This window comes from Schistocerca americana, chromosome 8 (genome assembly GCF_021461395.2).
Source record: "Schistocerca americana isolate TAMUIC-IGC-003095 chromosome 8, iqSchAmer2.1, whole genome shotgun sequence".
Taxonomy (NCBI): domain Eukaryota; kingdom Metazoa; phylum Arthropoda; class Insecta; order Orthoptera; family Acrididae; genus Schistocerca; species Schistocerca americana.
The window spans coordinates 101,424,960-101,445,927 of record NC_060126.1 but is presented as its reverse complement, the minus strand read 5'-3'; the positions used below and the strand labels follow the sequence as shown (position 1 = coordinate 101,445,927).

The 20,968-nt window shown below is 38.4% G+C and overlaps 1 protein-coding gene across 2 annotated transcripts in view; it reads left to right on the top strand.

The window, feature by feature from the left end:
- Positions 1-20,374, top strand: part of LOC124544936 (zinc finger SWIM domain-containing protein 7-like) — a 60,630-nt gene extending 40,256 nt beyond the window's left edge. Inside the window, exons 2-3 of one of the 2 annotated variants that reach the window (XM_047123684.1) lie at positions 19,507-19,634; positions 19,718-20,374. In XM_047123684.1, the coding sequence (XP_046979640.1) occupies positions 19,507-19,634; positions 19,718-19,942 (353 nt within the window). In that variant the 3' untranslated portion in view covers positions 19,943-20,374. Of the gene's footprint in view, positions 1-19,506; positions 19,641-19,717 lie in introns of both variants that reach the window. The other variant, XM_047123683.1, reaches the window with a different exon arrangement.
- Positions 20,375-20,968: the final 594 nt, after the last annotated feature.

Sequence of the window (20,968 nt, the reverse complement as noted above, 5' to 3'; positions counted from 1 at the left end):
TAACGGTGAGCCATCCCACTCCTGATACCAGTTGTTAATGCGTCAGGATTGGCCAGGCGGGGAAAGAAGTAGGCACTTGTTGAGGTGAAGAATAAAACATAGTTTAAACTGTATGAAGTTTTAATGCCGTAAAGATAGGCAGGCCTGGAGAAGTTGCCGAGACTGAATGGGCAGCTGTCCAAGAGAGCAGGTGAGGAGGGCGTCTGATTGGTTTGGAAGCTGCCAGCAGAAGAGAGCAAACGGCGTGTCTGCTCCCGGCAGCCGGCTGCTGTTCCACTCCCACTTGACCAGCTCCAAGCCTCCCTATTGGTCAGTCAGATCGTAAGACGCGTAGTTCGGTAGCATTACCTCATCAGCAACATGTGAGTTTAGCTGCTGATAGTTCAACACGTGAGTTTCGGGGTGGTTCTGTCCGGTTCTGGGCAATGTGACTGAGATGCTGCAACTTACTGCCAGGTAGAAGTCACTGACGGTCATCAAGTGGAAAAAATAAAAATCAAACTTTATACTAATAAATCCATTCAGTATCGGCCCTCACAGTACAGTGTTTCTCATTGCTTGATGTAAACGTTGTATGCAAACAACTTGATCTATAGTGCAGATGATCTCTCAGAAGGCAGATATTGTAAATTATGTTTTTCAGTTTATGGAACTGGAATGGGTGATAACATGATGGCTTAAAAATTTATTTTACACCTTGTGACTACAGGAGTAGGAGCCAAATTATGAAAGAGCTTTGATGAGTTGAAAGAGTGTTGCACAGCAGCAGACAATGGAAATCTTCTGAAGTGGGGTAGCTTGAATCATAGGTGGGATGATCTTTATCATAGGGCACACTTTTAAAAAAGTCATAGCTGTACCACAGAATTATTTTGGTAGATTATTATCTCAGGATGTGGTATGTGATGGTAGGAAGACCAGATTGGCCTTGTTTAGATTGACTACATAAGGGATTTCATTTTATATGTCGTCATTGTGTCTTCAGCCTGAAGATTGGTTTGACTCAGCTCTCCACACTACTGTATTTTGTACAAGCCATTTCCAAATAACTGCTGCAACTTACACCCTTTTGAACCTGCTTACTGTGTTTGTCACTTGGTCTCCCTCTATAATTTTTACACCCCCCCCCCCCCCCCCCCCCCCAATACTACTAAAATGGTGATCCCTTCATGTCTCGGAATGTGTTCTATCAATCGACCCCTTCTTTTATTCAAGTTGAGCCACAAATTTCTTGTCTGCTTAGTTCTATTCAGTAACTCCTCATTAGTTACACTATCTATTCATCTGTAACATCACATTTGAAAAGCTTCTATTCTGTCCTTGTCTGAACTGTTTATCATCCACATTCCGCTTTCATGCAAGGCTACATTCCCGACAAATACCTTCAGAAGAGACTTCCTAACTCTTAAATGTATATTCAGTGTTAACAGATTTCTCTTCTTCAGAAATGCTTTTCTTGCCGTTGCCAATTTACATTATATTCTCTCTACTTTGGCTGTCATCAGTTATTTTACTGCTCAAATAGCGAAACTCGTGTACTAATTTTAGTGTCTAATTTCCTAATCCAGTTCCCTTAGCATCGCCTGGTTTAATTCTACTACATTCTGTTACAATTATTTTGCTGTTGTCACTGTTCACCTTTTAACAACATTTTATGCCACTGTCCATTCCATTCAGTTGCCCTTCAAAGTTCTTTTCTGTCTCCAAAAGAATTACAATGTTATCAACAAACCTCAAAGTTTTTATTTCTTCTTCTTGAACTTTTCTCCAAATTTTTCTTTGGTTTCCTTTACTGCTTGCTCAATTTTCAGATTGAATAACATTGAGGATAGGCTGCAATCCTGTCCCACACCATTCTCAACCACTTGTTCCCTTTCCTGCCCCTCAAGTCTTATAACTGCTTCTAGTTTCCGTAAAAGTTGTATATAATCTTTCACTCCATGTATCTTACCCCACCTACCTTCAGAATTTCAAAGCATGTATTCCAGTCAGCATTATCAAAAGCTTTCTCCAAATGTACAAAAGATAACTTATCTTCTAGGATAATTCGCAGGGTCAGTATTGCCTCACAGGTTCTTACATCTCTCCAGAATTCAAATTGATCTTCTCCGAGGTCAGCCTCTAAAAATTTTTCCATTCTTCTGTCAATAATTTGTGTTAGTATTTTACAACCATGACTTATTAAAATAATAGTTTGGTAATATTCACATCTGTGAGCACCTTCTTTCTTTGAAATTAAATAATCACTTTCTTCCTGAGGCCTGACAGTATTTCACCTGTCTCATGTATATTGCACACCAGGTGAAATGGTTTTGTTATGGCCGGCTGTCCCATAAATATCAGTAGTTCTGAGGGAATGTCATCTGCTCTAGGATCCTTTTTCTCACAGTATCATATCTCCTATCTCATCTTCGTGTCCGCCCTCTTCACTTTCTGTAATCTTGCTTCAAGTTCATTTCCCTTTTATAGCCCCTCTGTATCCTCCTTCCACATTTCAGATTTCCTTTCTTTGCTTTGGATTTCCATTTGAACTCTTGATATTCGTACAGTTGCTTCTCTTTTCTATAAACGAATGTTCTATCTGTATCCGTACATTTTGTCCTAGTCATTGCTGTTTAGCCATTTTATACTTCTTGTAATTTCATTTTTCAAATGTTTATACTTCCTTTCAACTGCTTCATTTGCTACATATTTCATACTTTCTCCTTTCATCAATTAAATTCAGTATCTCTTGTGATATACAAGGATTGTTACTTGTCCTTGTTTTTTTACCTATTTGATCATCTGCTGTCTTCACTGTTTCATCTCCCACTGTATTTTTTCCCCCATTTCAGTCAATTGTTGTCTACTGCCACCTCTGAAACTTTCAACAACCTCTGTTTCTTTCAACTTATTCAGGCCTCATCTAAATTTTTTGCTTGTTTGCAATGTCTTCACTTTTAATCTACAGTTCGTAACCAATGTATTGTGGTTAGAATCCACATCTGCCCCTCGAACTATCTTACAGTTTAAAATCTGGTTTCACAATCCCTGACTTGCCATAATATAATCTATCTGAAAATTCACAATGCCACCAAATTTCACTAATCCCCACTATATCAAACTTCAGCGTATCAGTTTCCCTTTTTAAATTTTCTAACCTGCATGCCCAATTAAGGGACCTAAAGTTCCACACTACGAAACGTAGACTGTCAGTTTTGTTCTTTTCGATGACGCCATCCTCATTTGTAGTCCCCACCCTGAGATCTGAATGGGAAATTATTTTACCTCCAGAATATTTTATCCAAGATGATGCCATCATCATTTAACCACACAATAGAGCTGCATGCCCTCGGGAAAAATAATGGCTGTACCTCCTTGCTTTCAGCTGCTCGCAGTACCTGTGCAGCAGGGCCATGTTGGTTGATGTTACAAGGCCAAATCAGTCAGTCACCCAGACTGTTACCTCTGCAACTACTGATAAGGCTGCTTCCACTCTTCAGGAACTGCACGTTTGTCTGGCCTCTCAAGAGATACCCCTCTGTTGTGGTTGCACCTAAGGTGTGGCTATCTGTGTCATTTAGGCATGCAAGCCCACCCCATCATGGCGAAGTCTATGATTCATAAGGGGATTGTTGTATATATAGTAGTGGTAACTACCGGTATTCTGGGTAATGTTACATATAATATGCCTAGTTGTTTGAAGATGGCTTTTAGTGAGTTGAGGAAACTACTTTACATTCCTTTTGAGTTGAAATAGGATTCATTTTATTATATGGCAGTATTATGAATCACATTAATGAACATAAACTAAGAATAAAATTTATAAATAAATGTGTAGGTTGAAAATATAGTTCATTTTAACTAGCAGTCATATTCAGAAAGTCTTCAGATTGTCCGAAGTAGGCTCTTAATGGACATGGGTGCACTATATGCTGGATTCTGCTCCACAATCACACTTTGAAGATGTTTGGTTTCCATTTATACAGTGGGTCTGCGCATTTGCCACGGTTGGTTCTAATTTAGTTTAAAATTACCCAGGATTTTCTTGGAAGGTCAGAGCCAATCAGTTTTTAGAGATAGTTTGGAATTTCTTGAGACCCACAGTTACAGTATCATCCCAGGCTTTCTTCAAATACTGTACAATATCAGAGTTACTATTTTCTAAGCGTATAGCTTCTGCAAATGATGGTAGTGTAGAGTGGATTCATTTAATATTTATGCAATTGAATTACAAATGAAAAGGAAGCAGTTGATTATTTTTAATTTTTGTGAATTCCTTAAGAGATAGACTAGGGATTCCTGGGCTTGGGCTTTCATGGAGTCTAAAGTCCAGTTATAAGTGTACCATGAAGAGTTTAGCATGGATAGGGGAACCCCTAGAAGATAAAAATTTTTATGCAAATGATTCTGTTCATAGCAAATTGGTAATTAAGACCAGTTTTTCCTGTTACTAGAGAAACCTAGAAAGAAGAGTCCCACTTAAGAGATTTTTCAGATATTCATTTTCATGATGAAATATAAGTATGAATTTTAGATTACTGTAAAATTGTTGCAGTAAATGATGTAATCTTGTATCGCAGGAACTCCAGTCAATCAAAATCAATTTAAAGTCCTGAGTATTAGCACAGATAATGAAAAATTTTAATGTATAAAGTTTCTTAGATATAAAATGACACTATTTTATATAAGTTTTAGTCAGTCTTTGCACCTTTTTTCAATGCACTTATGATTTCTTAAGCCTTGAAACACATCTTGGTTTGTACTCTTTAAAGTTACTGTTAACATGGTACAGCAGAGGGTATGTAGTTAACTGATGCATTTTACCGTTTTCTGTTCTATTAGTGGATGCCCCTCAAGATGAACAGCCGTTGGCTCATTTCTTTACAAGTACATATTTCTCTGATTTTACTGTCATGCTTCATGTACAATGTATGTTTGGGAGGAAGTAGTGTATTTCTTGGGTAGTCCGGAAATATTTAGAAGTCTTTGCATTACGCAGAATGCTTTTCTTGTGAATAAACTTACTTCAGATTCATTTAAGTGATCTGTGTTTCATCTTTTTTCCATTGATTTAAATTTTATTTTTCCTGATAAATTACTTCAGATACATACTCCTTAACAGTTTTTTTTTCTGATTCCAGTGATAGATAATAGCTTAGCCAAAGATTATTCACATTTTCTCAAATATTTGTTTTGCTTAGGTTGAAGTTCAGCAGTCAGTCTTCACATCAGATGTCTTAACCTGCAAGTTTTCCTGCACTTCACAATAATTTTATAATTATGTGGACTCCTTGTAGAAAACTGTGTCGTCGGTGAATAGCTATGGAGATCGAATAATATCATCTATCACGTTATTCTTACATGTCATAGATAATAATCGTAATTTAGCACTTTCTTGAGATGCACCCCAGGATACCATAGATTGTTACAATTTTTGTCCATTAAGAAGTTCTGTACCCGTTTTGGGATAGCACTCATGTAGCCATATGAAACTATTCATGGCCTAACACAAAATTTCAATTTCAGACTGGCTCTTCCTTAATCAGGAAAGTAGGAGACGAGGTACTGGCGGAAATAAAACTGTGAGGATGGGGTGTGAGTCATGCTTGGGTAGCTCAGATGGTAGAGCAATTGCCTGCGAAAGGCAAAGGTCCTGAGTTTGAGTCTCGGTCCGGCACACAGTTTTAATCTGCCAGGAAGTTTTTTTTTACCTCTTTCTTGCTTTTCTACAATGTCTGCTGCATGCCATTCTCAACTGGTACCACAGTTAAAAAGATTGTAACCAAAACCTGCAGGTTGGTTGGACTCAAAAAATTTCCGAAATCGTTCTCCACTACACCCTTTATCCCAGGGGCGCTAGTTCATCAGGATACGCAGGAGAGTCTGTGGAGGTTGGAAATGTAGGGGAGAGATTCTGTTAGGTTCAGGCTGGATGCCTGGTCCATGAGACATATTCAGAGAGCTCTGTCGACAGAGCACTGCCGTTGTAGGGTAAAGAGTTTTAAAATGTCAAAAATGTAACCTGCTGTCTGGTTTACAGTAGCAGGTCTTGGAAACACTTATACAAATGTGAAATTTTGAACAGTATGCAGAGTACGGGAGTATATAATATATTCACATTGTGATTATTTCAGCTTACTTATATTCAGTATGCACTTGATGAAAGTCACCGAACTGCCCGTCCAACGGAATTGTGGACCACGAAATACAGAACAAATTAATTGGAATCTAATCTACATCAAAAAATTAACATAAATTTTAAAGAAAAATAATAAAATGTAATTATTATATTACCAAAATATTACTGCTATGAACCAGTTGCAGACTCAGAATGACTCAAGCCCTACCACTCGTTCAATTAAACTACAAACTATTCCTTAACAGCTACATCAGACTCACATTATCAAATATAGCTTGGTAAAACTCAAGTCTGATGGCGTCCATATACCACTATTGAAATATCACTTTCAGTTACTAACTTTACACAAAAAAAATATAATTAATAATGATACTTTTGGATTTTGTGTCAATAGAATTCATGTACAGTGATTACAGAGTTCACAGTAAGTACATTATGTTATCTTTCATGCACTTCAGGACCGTCTGGTGAGTGTTTTTTGCTGTAGTCTTCATTCTCCTGTACTGTAGAGCTGCATCGTGTAGAATGCCTGCAATTGTAAATAAAGACCACCCCATGAGTGATACACAAAACATGTTTCACACTGACCTACCTGTTGGATGATGCCCAAAAAGTGATGTGTTCTTGTCCTTGAGAATGTCTTGTATAGTGTTGTGCAGTCCAGCTTTCATGTTATCTTCAGAATTCGATCATTGAATTTTGCTTTTTGCTAACCTGTCATCTTTGTGCCATGTTCCTTTATCAGAGACTACAGTTTTTATATTGTTATTGCTCCCTGTCCTGTCAGCATCAAAAGTGGGGCATTGCAGTACATCATTTTCTGGTGTGCCCAGTACACAGCAGTCGCGTAGGATTGTTTTTCACTTCTTAATTCTATGTGAGTATACTGCATAGGGGCCATGCCCCATAAGAATATGAATAATTCCCTGATTGTGGTTAATGTAATCCACCTTCATTCTTTCCATGATCATTGGGAAAATTTCACTCACATCTGATGTGTCCCAGTCACGTTGCTGTTTGTCTAACTTCCACTACTTCAGTCGTGTATTAGTGTCAACATTAGACCCTACTGTTTGTTGGAGATTAGATTAGTTTCCAACCCACACCGAATAACATGCTGCCTTGTATCTATCTGTGACATCCACAGGAAAGATGCCTGATGCAACAAATAGTGTCCTGGTGGGAATGGTACCGAAGGCCCCCGCCAACCACAGGTGCACATCCTTCACTACCTGTCATCGGATGGTTGTATACTGCTGATGACAAAACCAGTACACTCACACACTTGCCGCGTCCGCAGCTCATGGTCTCACGGTCGCGTTCTCGCTTCACGAGCATGGGGTCCCAGGTTCTATTCCCGGTGGGGTCAGGGATTTTCACCTGCCTCGAGATGACTGTGTGTTTGTGTTGTCCTCATCAATTCATCATCATTCATAAAAGTGGCGAGATTGGATTGAGCAAAGCTTGGGAATTTGTACGGTTGCTGATAACCACGCAGTTGAGCACCCCACAAACCAAACGTCGCACACTTGCCGTGAAACCAACTATCGAGAAGAAAATGGCATTGTGGTGGAATCTCGTAGCATGCAGGGGAAGTTCGCTGGATCTGCACATGCTATCTTCTGCATAATCTTATGTGTTTCTTGCCTAGCTTGAACTCTGTTATCCAAGAAAGTTCTTCTTTCATCCAACAACACTCCCAAGTAATGTATTGCATTGCTGCGATGTATGGGAGACCAATCCAAGGTTATTGTAGGATTTTTTGTGGATTATGCATGCTCTTTTAATAAAACGTAAGTAGTCTTTTATGTGCAGCTATAACTAATTCATTAACTGTTTAATCATGATTGCATTCACTGCGTCAAAACTTTGACTATTTAGTTTAATCTACTCACACAGGCAAATGCACACAGAAACTGCCTCTGGCCTTCGGGGACAGCTGAACCTACTGATGCCGGGTGTTGGCTTCGTGCCAAGATGTAATAATTATATTTTAATATTGACCAACTAGGACCACATAACCATTTCATTTCACTTCTTTCCTTGTTTCTGTTTTTCCAGTACTCCATCTCCCCATCTCCATCTACTCTCTGCATACAATGTTGTCTTTTCCTTTCTTGTATTCATGTCGTTCCCGATTTCTAATTTCTTTTGCATTAAAGGCACCCTAAATTTAATATTTTATTCGTGAAAAGATTTCTGTCTGTTATTTCTGATTCTTTGGTGTTGTTTCGTTCTAGGTATTTCCTTATTTCTGTAATCCATGCTATTGTCGGTTTCTTCTTCCAGAAATATCGGAATATTTGTACTGTGAACCTGTTCTCATTCATTCATTAGAGGTGTTCAAAAAAGATTAGAAGTTTAGCAATTATGTCTGATATTTTCTCATTTTCCAGCAATCTGTAGTTTGTATTGCACCCATTATTTTTTTGACTATCCATATTTCAGATACCTCTATTCTGTCCAGCTTATAGGCCATTGTTAGGCATTCACATGCATATAAACAATATGGTCGTACCACTGTGGTATAGTGTGTTAGTTTGGTTTTTCTAGATAACCATTTTTTATTGTAAATGTTCTTTGTCAAACCGTGTGCTCCCTCCATTTTTTAACTCTTACATCTACTGCAGATTTGTCTAGTTCATTCTGTTGTATATTTCCTCTGAGATATTTGAATTTACTTTCTTGCTATATTTCACATATCTGTATTTTTATGAATTTTGGTGCATTTTTTTAATACACACATCAAAAAAAGTTTTGCATCCCTCCGGTTCCCAGAACTAATGATAGACATTGACTGTAGATATTGTATCACAGACACAGTCCCTTTGACTGTTCAGAGATGTCACTAAACCTGCCCAAAGATGTAAACAACCATGCATGAGCAACGCCTTTTAGGTGGAGAGGGTCCGACAGCCGATCAGTTCCAGTCATTCCAACAGGAAGGAGGTACACAGCTCGTGTTGTTTGTAGTTCAACCAAGCCTAGATGGTCAATACCATGGTTCAATCACGTCCACATTGTTACTTTGTGCCAGGAAGGGCTCTCAACAACAGAAGTGTCCAGGCGTCTTGGAGTGAATCAAAGCAATGTTGTTCGGACATGGAGGAAGTATAGAGTGTAAGGAACTGTCAATGACATGCCTCGCTTAGGCCGTCCAAGGGCTACTACTGCAGTGGATGACCGCTACCTACGAATTATGGCTCAAAGGAACCCTGACAGCAATGCCACCATGTTGAATAATACTTTTTGTGCAGCCACAGGATATCGTGTCACAACTCAAACTGTGCGCAATAGGCTGCATGATGCACAACTTCCATGCAGCATGGTACAGATGGGCCCAACAACTTGCCAAATGGACCGCTCAGGATTGGCATCATGTTCTCTTCACCGATGACTGTCGCATGTGCCTTCAAGCAGACATTCATCAGACACGTGTTTGGAGGCAACCCGGTCAGGCTGAATGCCTTACACACTGTCCAGCGAGTGCAGGAAGGTGGGGGTTCCCTGATGTTTTGGGATGGCATTGTGTGGGGCTGACGTACGCCCCTGGTGGTCATGGAAGGCACCGTAACGGCTGTACGATACATGAATGCCATCCTCCGACTGATAGTGCAACCATATTGGCAGCATATTGGCAAGCCATTAGTCTTCATGGATGAAAATTCGTGTCCCTATCATGCACATCTTGTGAATGACTTCCTTCAGGATAATGACATGACATGAACCCTATCGAACATGTCTGGGATAGACAGAAAAGGGCTGTTTATGGACGACGTGACCCACCAACCACTCTGAGGGATCTACACTAAATCGCCATTGAGGAGTGGGACAATTTGGACCAACAGCGCCTTGGTGAACTTGTGGATTGTGTGCCACGATGAATACAGGTATGCATCAATGCAAGAGAACATGCTACTGGGTATTAGAGGTACTGGTGTGTACAGCAATCTGGATTACCACCTCTGAAGGTCTCGCTATATGATGGTACAACATGCAGTGTGTGGTTTTCATGAGCAACAAAAAGGGCTGAAATGATGTTAATGTTGATCTCTATTCCAATTTTCTGTACAGGTTGTGGAACCGAGCTGATGCAAAACTTTTTTTGATGTGTGTATTTGTCATGAAATTTTGAGACCAGTACTATTTGTTGTTTCCTCCAGAAGGTTTATTTGAGTAACTGTGTCTGTCAGATTATCTGCAAATATTGCAAAATTGTCTGCAAAAACCAGGCAGTTTATCTAAATTCCATTTGTTTCCCTTCCCAAAATTATTAGTTCAGTTTTGTGATTCTTTAGCTCCAAATTCCAGATCCTTTCAATTTTTTGTGCATTATAGTTAAACAGTAAAGGTATAAACCATCTCCTTGTCTAATACCAGTTTTTATTTCAGCTGGCTGAGGTAGTGCTCCCATAAATTTGATTTTAGGTATCGTCTTTGTGAGAGTTTCATGAATTATGTTTGCTGATTTTACTTTAACACTCTATTCTGTAATGATTTTATCTCTTGTCTCTGTCTATGGAATCAAATGCTTTTGTGAAATCAATAAATGATACTAATATCTGTTGTAGAATTTTAGAACATGTTTTTTGCTCGCGTATCATGTCGTTTCTGGAAGCCCAGAATCTACTCTGTAGGAATCAACATGGATTCCGGAAACAGCGATCGTGTGAGATCCAACTCGCTTTATTTGTTCATGAGACCCAGAAAATATAAGATACAGGCTCCCAGGTAGATGCTATTTTCCTTGACTTCCGGAAGGCGTTCGATACAGTTCCGCACTGTCGCCTGATAAACAAAGTAAGAGCCTACGGAATATCAGACCAGCTGTGTGGCTGGATTGAAGAGTTTTTAGGAAACAGAACACAGCATGTTGTTCTCAATGGAGAGACGTTTACAGATGTTAAAGTAACATCTGGCGTGCCAATGGGAGTGTTATGGGACCATTGCTTTTCACAATATATATAAATGACCTAGTAGATAGTGTCGGAAGTTCCATGTGGCTTCTCTGTAGTATACAGAGAAGTTGCAGCATTAGAAAATTGTAGCGAAATGCAGGAAGATCTGCAGCGGCTAGGCACTTGGTGCAGGGAGTGGCAACTGCCCCTTAACATGGACAAATGTAATGTATTGCAAATACATAGAAAGAAGGATCCTTTATTGTATGATTATATGATAGCGGAACAAACACTGGTAGCAGTTACTTCTGTAAAATATCTGGGAGTATGCGTGCGGAACGATCTGAAGTGGAATGATCATATAAAATTCATTGTTGGTAAGGCGGGTACCAGGTTGAGATTCATTGGGAGAGCCCTTAGAAAATGTAGTCCATCAACAAAGGAGGTGTCTTACAAAACACTCGTTCGACCTATACTTGAGTATTGCTCATCAGTGTGGGATCCGTACCAGATCAGGTTGACGGCGGAGATAGAGAAGATCCAAAGAAGAGCGGCGCGTTTCGTCACGGGGTTATTTGGTAAGCATGATAGCGTTATGGAGATGTGAAGCAAACTCAAGTGGCCGACTCTGCAAGAGAGGCGCTCTGCATCGCGTGTAGCTTGCTGACCAGGTTTTGAGAGAGTGCGTTTCTGGATGAGATATCGGATATATTGCTTCCACATACTTATACTTCCCGAGGAGATCACTAATGTAAAATTAGAGAGATTCGAGGGTGCACGGAGGCTTTCCGGCAGTCGTTCTTCCCGCGAATCATATGTGACTGGAACAGGAAAGGGAGGTAATGACAGTGGCATGTAAAGTGCGCTCTGCCACACACTGTTGGGTGGCTTGCGGAGTATAAATGTAAATGTAGATGTAGATATAGGTTTGCTGGTTAACACTGTGGCAAATTACTGGTTTTAGGTTAAATATCTGTTCTGTGCAGAATCTTCCCTTTCGAAAACCTCTCTGATATTCTCCCAGTTGGTTGCCTAAAGTTTCTACCACTCTGTCCAGGAGCATTTTGGATAATATATCATGTGCCACTGGGAGAAGTGACACTCTTCTAAAATTGTTGACATTTTGTTTTTGTCTCTGTTTTTGTGTAGCAGATGGATTAACACAATTTTCCTCTCTTCTGGAATCTTTTCAGTTTTCCAAATGTTCTCAAAAAACAGTTATAGATCATTTAATAATCTTTAGTTCTGACCATTTCAATAATTTTGTTGCAATGTGGAGCCTTCACCACTTGTTATTGTTTTTGTGTGATTTGATGGCTTCATGAATTTCATGCTTTGTTGGTGTTCATGGTGTTCACAAATAGAGAAAAGGAATAACACACAGATATATCCATAGATGAAATAAGACTGGAAGAAATTACCACTAACAAATTTTTGGGGATTACAGTTGACAATAAGCTCCAGTGGAGTCAACATATAGATAATATTTGCTGTAAATTAAGCACTGCAATATTCGTTATGAAACAGCTTGCACATTATGCCAACAAGGAGCTTCTATGTACAGTGTATCATGCTCTATTTGAGCCATAACTGCAATATGGAATTACTGTTTTTGGAGAAATTCCGGCAGCATAAATACAAAAAGAATGTTTATATTGCAAAAAACGCTGTTAGGACCATCTTAACAAGAAACAAAGAGACTCATGCAGAACTGTTTTCCATAGTCTAAAAATACTGATATTTCCACCTTTGTACATTTACGGAATAATAATATCATTAATAAAAGGAAATGCAGTACTAGAAAGAAGTTCAGATGTATATACAGTTGAAACAAGAAATAAAGGCCAGCTGAGAAATATACACCACCAACTCTGAGTTGCTGAAAGAGGTCCTTGATACTCAGGTGTCAGACTCGTAAAGTGCCTTCCAAAGAGTTTACTGGACAATGTGTGCAAAAAGACTTTCCAGAAACTTTTAAAGAATTCCTTAATGGGAAAAGAATTTTATAGTGTAGAAGAGTATGTGTATCAATGAATAAAAAATGATATTACTGTTATGGAAGTACTGTAACTAATTGAACATACTATGATATGTAAATAACTTGAGAATACTGAGAGAAAAATGTAAATATGAGTATAATGTAGTATGTAAATAATTTTCAGGACCTAAAAAACAGTTGAAAAATGTATGCAACATAATTATAAGTATTGCCACTTTGATGAATTTATAAATAGGTTAAATATTGCAAGAAAATAGGTTTAAGTTGACTTGTCCTATATTACAAGTACACATTTGTAGAAAATGTAATCAGATGAGACCAAATAAAAATAAATAAATAAATCAATCAATAAAATCTTCCTCCAGATTTTGTGATATTGCTGCAAATTCCAGTTTAACTCTTGTAACTGGACAGTTTAAGAGCCTGTAAAAAAATTTTTTTTCTACTATTTTGCAAATTTTCTTTGTTATTTAATCCTATTTTACCATTTTCAACTTTGAAACAGGTACCTGCAGCTCGATACCCTTCACATACATATTTAAAAGTCTGGTAAAAATTTCTAGCACTAGTTTTGCCAAAATTTTCTTGTATGCCCATAAGCTGAGTTTCTTCAAATGTTCTATTGATTTTTGGATTATTTTTTATGTTTCTTTTCCTGATTGTCTGAATTCTCTAAATGTATGGTGTGGGTTTGCACACACACACACACACACACACACACACACACACACACACACACACACACACACACACAAACACCTCCATTTTCTCCACTTTTGTGCTCTTTGTTCTAGTGCCTCTTCACATGCTTTATTCCACCATTATTCTTGGCCAGTGCTAAAGTTTTCTCTGCTGCTTTGTACCTGAAGTTCATGCCAATCAACTTGTTTTGTTGTCTCAGTATCTTCTCTAAATTTTTTTTCTATATTTTCAATTGTAATATTAGGTGTAGTTGTGTTGTATCTAATTACTTTCCTGGTTGTATTTTGTGTTTTAGCTGGTAGAAATCATTTTTTAATCTTAGAGAGATAATGACCTCACTCAAACTACCCATTTCTGATTATTGCAATGTTCACAATTTCCGTGATATGTCTTTTAGATATGGGTTTGTGATCCAATTGAAATTCTCCTAGGTTTGGAGATATTGAAATTTTGGCTTTTCTTGTCATTTTGCAAAAATGTGTGGACATCAGTTTTAACTGGAACATTTTACACATATCGATCGATATTCCATCATTTCTGTTTATTCTTAAGTCTGCTGGGTCTTCACCTGTTGTATTCCTAAATTTCTTTTCCTTTCAAAATTGTGCATTAAAGTTGCTGAGAATTATTTTAACATTTTTTTGGTTATGTTTTAGATTTCAGATTCTAAAAGATCCCAAAATTGATTTACATGCTACACATTTCTTCCGTTATCATTTATAGGTGCATGTAACAACGAAAACAGTCAATTATTGATAAAATTATTTAATTGGGTAGAGAAAAAGTCTACTCACTAAGTGGCAGCAGAACACACAGATAAAAGGCTGTTGTGATTGGCAAGCTTTCAGAGCCAGTGGCTCCTCCTTCAGGCAGAAGGGTTGAAGGGGAAGGAAGAAGGGCAAAGGAAAAGGACTGAAGAGATCTAGGAAAAGGGGTAGATTTTGGGAAAGTCACCTAGAACTGTGGGTCAGGGGAGACTTACCTTACGGGATGAGAAGGAAAGACTGATTGTTGGGAACTGCCTCAGACACGATATGAAAACCTGCGAGCTTAAAGATGGAAGACAGAGTAATATGCAAGACAGAGTTTCTACTACTAGACTACTAAAACACCATGCATGAGTTAATAAGAGTGGGAAGTTAAGGGCATTGTAAGTAACGGCGGTGGGAGGAGGCGGTGAAAAATAGATGGGAAAGACAATGAAAGATGTAGAAAACTAAAACAGAGTGAAGCAAAGAGTAGTTACAGTGAAGAAAAGATGAGACAGAAGAAATTAACGTAAATTAAGGCCAGGTGGATAGCAAGAACCAAGGACATTTTGTAGTGGTAATCCCCACCTGCGGAGTTTGAGAAACAAGTCCTTGGTTCTCGCCAACTGGTGGTAATTGCCTAATTACTACCCTCTTTTATTTGTGTGTTCTGTCACTGCTTGGTGAGTAGATTTTTTTATCTATCCAGTTAAATTATGTTGTTTAAATTCCTTCTGAATCATATTATAATGTTGTTACATAGCAAATTTGCAGTACCCATTACTTATGCAACTGCATAATATATATTGAGAATTCTCATCATTCCATTCATTTTTAAAGGGTTGCGATGATACATGAATAGACTGCCTCTTTCTATCTAAATAGCCGCAGTTACCCCAGCCTCAGTCTATGGTAACATACTATCCCCACACCCTCCACCCAACAGTTTCCAGCCCTTCTGCCCTATCATCTCCCCATTCTCATGTCCCACCCTGTTTATCTGCAGCCCTCTACCATTGCATCCACCTGTCTTACCCACTCCTTTCCTTTTTTTCTCCATCTCCCTGCCCCACAACCTCCTGACCCGTGCAGTACTATCCCTTCACCTTCCCCACCCCCTCCAAGTTGCTGCTTGTATCCCACGTGATGTTGCGTTCTGGCCTGAGATGCTGGTGTTGGCGGTCGTGTGTGTGTGTGTGTGTGTGTGTGTGTGTGTGTGTGTGTGTGTGTGTGTGTGTATGTGTGTTTACTGATGAAGGCTGTAGGCTGTATGTGAGTGTCTTTTAATCCTGTCTATCTGCAACTAGACATGTCTTCTTTACGGTAAGTAGCAATCTATCTTTTCCCAAGTTCTTGATATTCCTACCTGGAGTTTTCATTGTTTGAATATTTATGCAGCTTCTCTCATATAGTATGTCATTACAGATAATTGCATCATCTGCAAAAATCCTGATGTTACTATTAATATTGTCTGCAAGATCATTGATATACATGAACAGCAAGGATCCCAACACACTACCATGGGGCACACCCGATGTTACTTCTACATCTGACAATGACTCTCCATCCAAGATAACATGCTGGGTCCTCCCTACCAAAAAGTAGTCAGTCCAGTCACAAATTTCACTTGATACCCCATACGATCGCACCTTTGACAATAAGTGTAGGTGCGGTACTGAGTCAAATGCTTTTTGGAAATCAAGAAACACTACATCTACATGGTTGTCTTGATCCAAAGTTTTCTGTATGTCATGTGAGAAAAGTGAGAGTTGAGTTTCACGTGATCGGTGTTTTTGAAATCCATGTTGGTTGGCACTGAGGAGGTCATTTGTTCAAGACACCTCATTTTGTTTGAGCTCAGAATATGTTCTAAGATTCTACAACAAATTGATGTCAAGGATATTGGACACCAGTTTTGTGGGTCACTTCTACTACCCTTCTTGTAGACAGTTGTGACCTCTGCCTTTTTCCAAGAACTGGGCACAGTTTGTTGTTCAAGGTATCTACTATAGATTTAGTTAGAAGAGGAGCTAACTCAGCTGCAAATTCAGTATAAAAACTGACAGGGATCCGTTTCTCAACACCACTGACACTAATACGTATTTCATTCATCTTTGCAGTGTTAGAAGAATTAAAGTGGAGCAATTCTCTTGGGTTTTCCTTTGTAAAGCAGCATTTGAAAATGGCGTTAAGCTCTCAGCTTTGGCTTTGCTACTCTCAATTTTCAGTTCCTGTCTCGTTCATGAGGGACTGGACACTAACTTTGGTGCCGCTAACAGTCTTTACACACGACCAGAATTTCTTTGGATTTTGTGAAATGTCATTTGACAATATTCTGCTATGATAGTCATTGATGGCATCACGCATTGTTGTTTTGATGGCCAAACACGTTTCATTCAGCATCTCTGTCTATTTCCCTGTGCTTTGTTTTCAACACAGCAACAGAAACACATTTACATGGCAATATTGTGCTCATAAGAAAGCATGAATGGACAGAAAAATTTTCTTTTGGAGGCTACATGAAGTATTTGTACCAGCTGTGAGAAAGCTGAAGAAGAAAAAGGCTCCACTGGAATCTATTATAATTGATTATGCTCCCAGTCATCTTTAGAGTGTGGCTGTAAATCCTGATGTTATGCAACCACCTTTCCACCCAACGTAACAGGCATGATTCAGCCCATGAGCTAGGGAATTTTGGAACAAATTAAACATCATTATCAACATGCACATCTTGTCTCTTTGTTGAACAAATGTGAAAATGACTGTGTTGAAGGTGTAGAAAACAATCAACTTAAGTGATGTTGTTTTCTAAACTGCAGAAGCATAGGATAAAGTGGAAAACACTACCATAATGAAGAGTTGGAAAAAAGTGTAGCTAACCATTGATACAGATTTAAAGTCAATACTGTGCAACAACAATGAGCCAGTCAATTTGGAATCATCCATTGCTGACTCTTTGTACATTGACATGCTCCACAAGCTTCCAGGAGGAGGAGAAACTGGTGAAGATGATATTGCTGAGTGGCTGAATAAGGAAAACTGAGAGATATACCAAACTTAAAAACATATGAAGAAATAATCAAAAGTGTGCACAAAAGTAATGATGAAAGTGATGAAGAAAAGGACATACGAGGAGAGAGCTTGAAGAGTTCTCACACTACTGGTGCAGAAGCTGCAGACATCTTCTTGGAGTTCATTATACAACAACCAGGTACATGCAGTACCAATATAGCACTTGCAAAGCATTGCATGAAAAAGCATCCCACTGTTGCATATCATCATTGCAACAACTAAAAATTTAGGCCATGTTTCACAATGAGTGAAACTGGTGTGTATGTACACACTCAAGGATAAGTCTTCTATGAAAACGAATGTATCTTTGAATTTAATAAAGTATAGCCCCTATGTGTTTAGACTAAGTTTCAGACATAATAATCTGGGACATCCACTAACCCAGCACCAAATGACCAGATTAGCGAGAGTCCAGTGTAATAACAACAATAATTTCTACAGGGCGTGAGTCATGCTTGGGTAGCTCAGTTGGTAGAGCACTTGCACGCAAAAGGCAAAGGTCCCGAGTTTGAGTCTCACAGTTTTAATCTGCCTGGAAGTTTCATATCAGCGCACATTCCGCTGCAGAGTGAAAATCTCATTCTGGAAACATCCCCCAGGCTGTGGCTAAGCCATGTCTCCGCAATATCGTTTCTTTCAGGAGTGCTAGCCCTGCAAGGTTCGCAGGTGAGCTTCTGTAAAGTTTGAAAGGTAGGAGACAAGGTAATGGTAGAAGTAAAGCTATGAGGACGGGGCATAAATCGTGCTTGGGTAGCTCAGTTGGTAGAGCACTTGGCCGCAAAAGGCAAAGGTCCCGAGTTTGAGTCTCGGTCTGGCACACAGTTTTAATCTACCAGGAAGTTTTAATAATTTCTACTAGCTGTTGAACAATCAGGTATTGTGTGGTGTCCTTCAAAGCAAGTCAGCAGATAATGAAACGGGAAAGTAAAGAAGGTGTTCTATCCTGTCAGCCTGTTCTGCGTGCCTCCCTCCACTCCTAAACTTGCTCTTGCACATTGTTATAGTGTCTTCTGTGTCAGCAGAATGAAAATAATTTGAGAAAATAGCATTTTACTTTAGCAATTGCCTGCCAATATTACACAAAACCATAGAAAAGTGGCATCCTTTGCTGAAAATGAAGGCATCATGCTGGCAGCAACTGTGTGTGTATTAAGTGTGATGGGATGTCTGTGTCAAGAGTAGTTATCTGTTTTGGACCTTTGTTATGCTGCTTGGGTGATGGATGCTTCAGGAATGATACAGTGACATAGTGTGTCTACAGTCAGTGGGGTGTGAAGAAAGCATCTCATTGGCAGTGAAGAAGCTAACACAATGAATGGGAGAGCTATTGTTATTGTCCTGACCACCACCTTCAATGCTCCACAGAGCCTAGAACACGGTTTGAATTAGAGTCTGAGTTTGTGCACCTGGTTTTTGGAGGCACTCGAATTAACAATTTTTATTTGGTAGGCTGTGAGCTGTGAGTTTCTCTCTTTTTTATATATATATATATACTTTTTTTTTTCCCTGGGATAGAGGACAGTGAAAGGAATGAGCTGTTCTGTGTTCACGAAGAATGATTGAGAGAAAACTGGAAAAATTTGACATCTGGTAGGCTAAAATAGAAATGGAAACTGCCGTATTCCAGTTCTGTGCAAAGTACAGTTTAATTGATGATATCCCACCTTTTCATATTTGTTTCACACTTCCAGCATTTATGACTTTAATTAAAAGTATTCCTTTCTGTTATACAGCTGTATCTTAAAACTGTTAGTATGGTTACACATTACATGCAAGTCTTTCCATAATGTGCTGCACTATTTGTGCTACAGGTTTATTGTCTATTACCGAACATAGTGAACAGTATTGAAAGTGTTGCATTTAGGCTGTAACTTAGTTTTCGGTATATGATTAGAATTTGCATCTTCTTTTGTGTTAAGTTATATTTTATCATTGTAATGAAATAAAACTTTTTCACTATTTCAGTTACTGATGATGTCTTGCTTGCTCTTCATTCACTATATGGTAATCCATTTGAGCGAGCTTTGGAACTCCTTGAAAAAAATTGTGTTGTTTTTTTACGAACAACGAATAAATTAAGATATGTTATACAGGTAAAGGTGAGGTGAGGTAATAGGGGCCTATAATATGAGCTTTTTAAGAATTACTGTACTAAAAAGAAAAACAAACTTTACAGGTAACAGGGAGTTCGGGGACACCATACACCGTTTTTCCATCAGTTAACTACTGCTCTTGCCCTGCATATCGTTATCATGTAGCTGGAACCCAGACTGACTTGACGTGCAAGCATGTTCTTGCAGGAAAGCTCTGTGAAATAATGGGTAAAGGCAGAGAAGTGGTTGTGTCAGCAAATGAAATGATAAGAATCCTCTGTAGTGCAGCAAAACTTGACACCAAATAGACTTGGCAATGTTGCTATTGCCAAAGAGATTTGGTAGTGTAAGATTCTTCTTTAATGATTGCCTACATTAATATAAGGTACCATCCAAAATATTGTGTAGTATTCACAAAGAAAGTGAACGCCATTGTAACTATAATAATTTACAGTGTAATCACTTCCACATCAGTCCTAAAATTATATGTAAGTTGTTTACTGTCTCATATTATTATTGTCAGTGCAGTTGAAAGTATCATACTGTAGTAATTTGTTGCCATAGATGTCATGGGCATTGTTTAATTCTGAAAATACATTTCACAAATGGGATTGTAGCCTGTTACAACATATGATGTAACATGGAGTTTATTCATTTATCCTTCTATTGACAATATGCTCTGTTTGTATGTCATCTGAATTTGTACATCTATTAAATATACACTGTTTAAATAAACACAATTTTTATGTCTTATTTAACGTGTTTGTACAGCTTGTATCTCTGTTCTTTTGTAAATCTTAATCAGACTTCGTTTATTTAGCATTTATATACATATTGTTCAAAATACAATTATGCCAAATGAACTATTGCTGAGACCACGTTATCATATATCACTGGAGAATTAATTTAGTAATTCCAAGGATTATATTTAATTTAATACTGAAGTTTCATAAGTTCATCAATGCTATAGATGATGTTGACTTATCAGCATGTTTTTAGTTATCTTTTGAAACTACATAGTTCTGAAATACTCTTGAGTCTGAGGCAAAATATTGAATAAAAGTTTTGGTTAATATAGTACATGTTTTTATCTTGTCTGTGCATTTCCCTACAAAAATCTTCTTTGTTTCTTATGATCCTACTGTTTAATACTACTGTAATCCCATAAGACTTCAAGGAGACTATGCATACATGCTGGCATAGTCAAGATTTTAAGTTCTTTAAATAATTTCCTACGCAATTAACTTTTGGAGACAAAATTTTATGTTTCTACACACCTCATCTGGGGTTTAAAGGTTTGGTGTGCCATGCTCATGTTACCCCAGAACAGAACC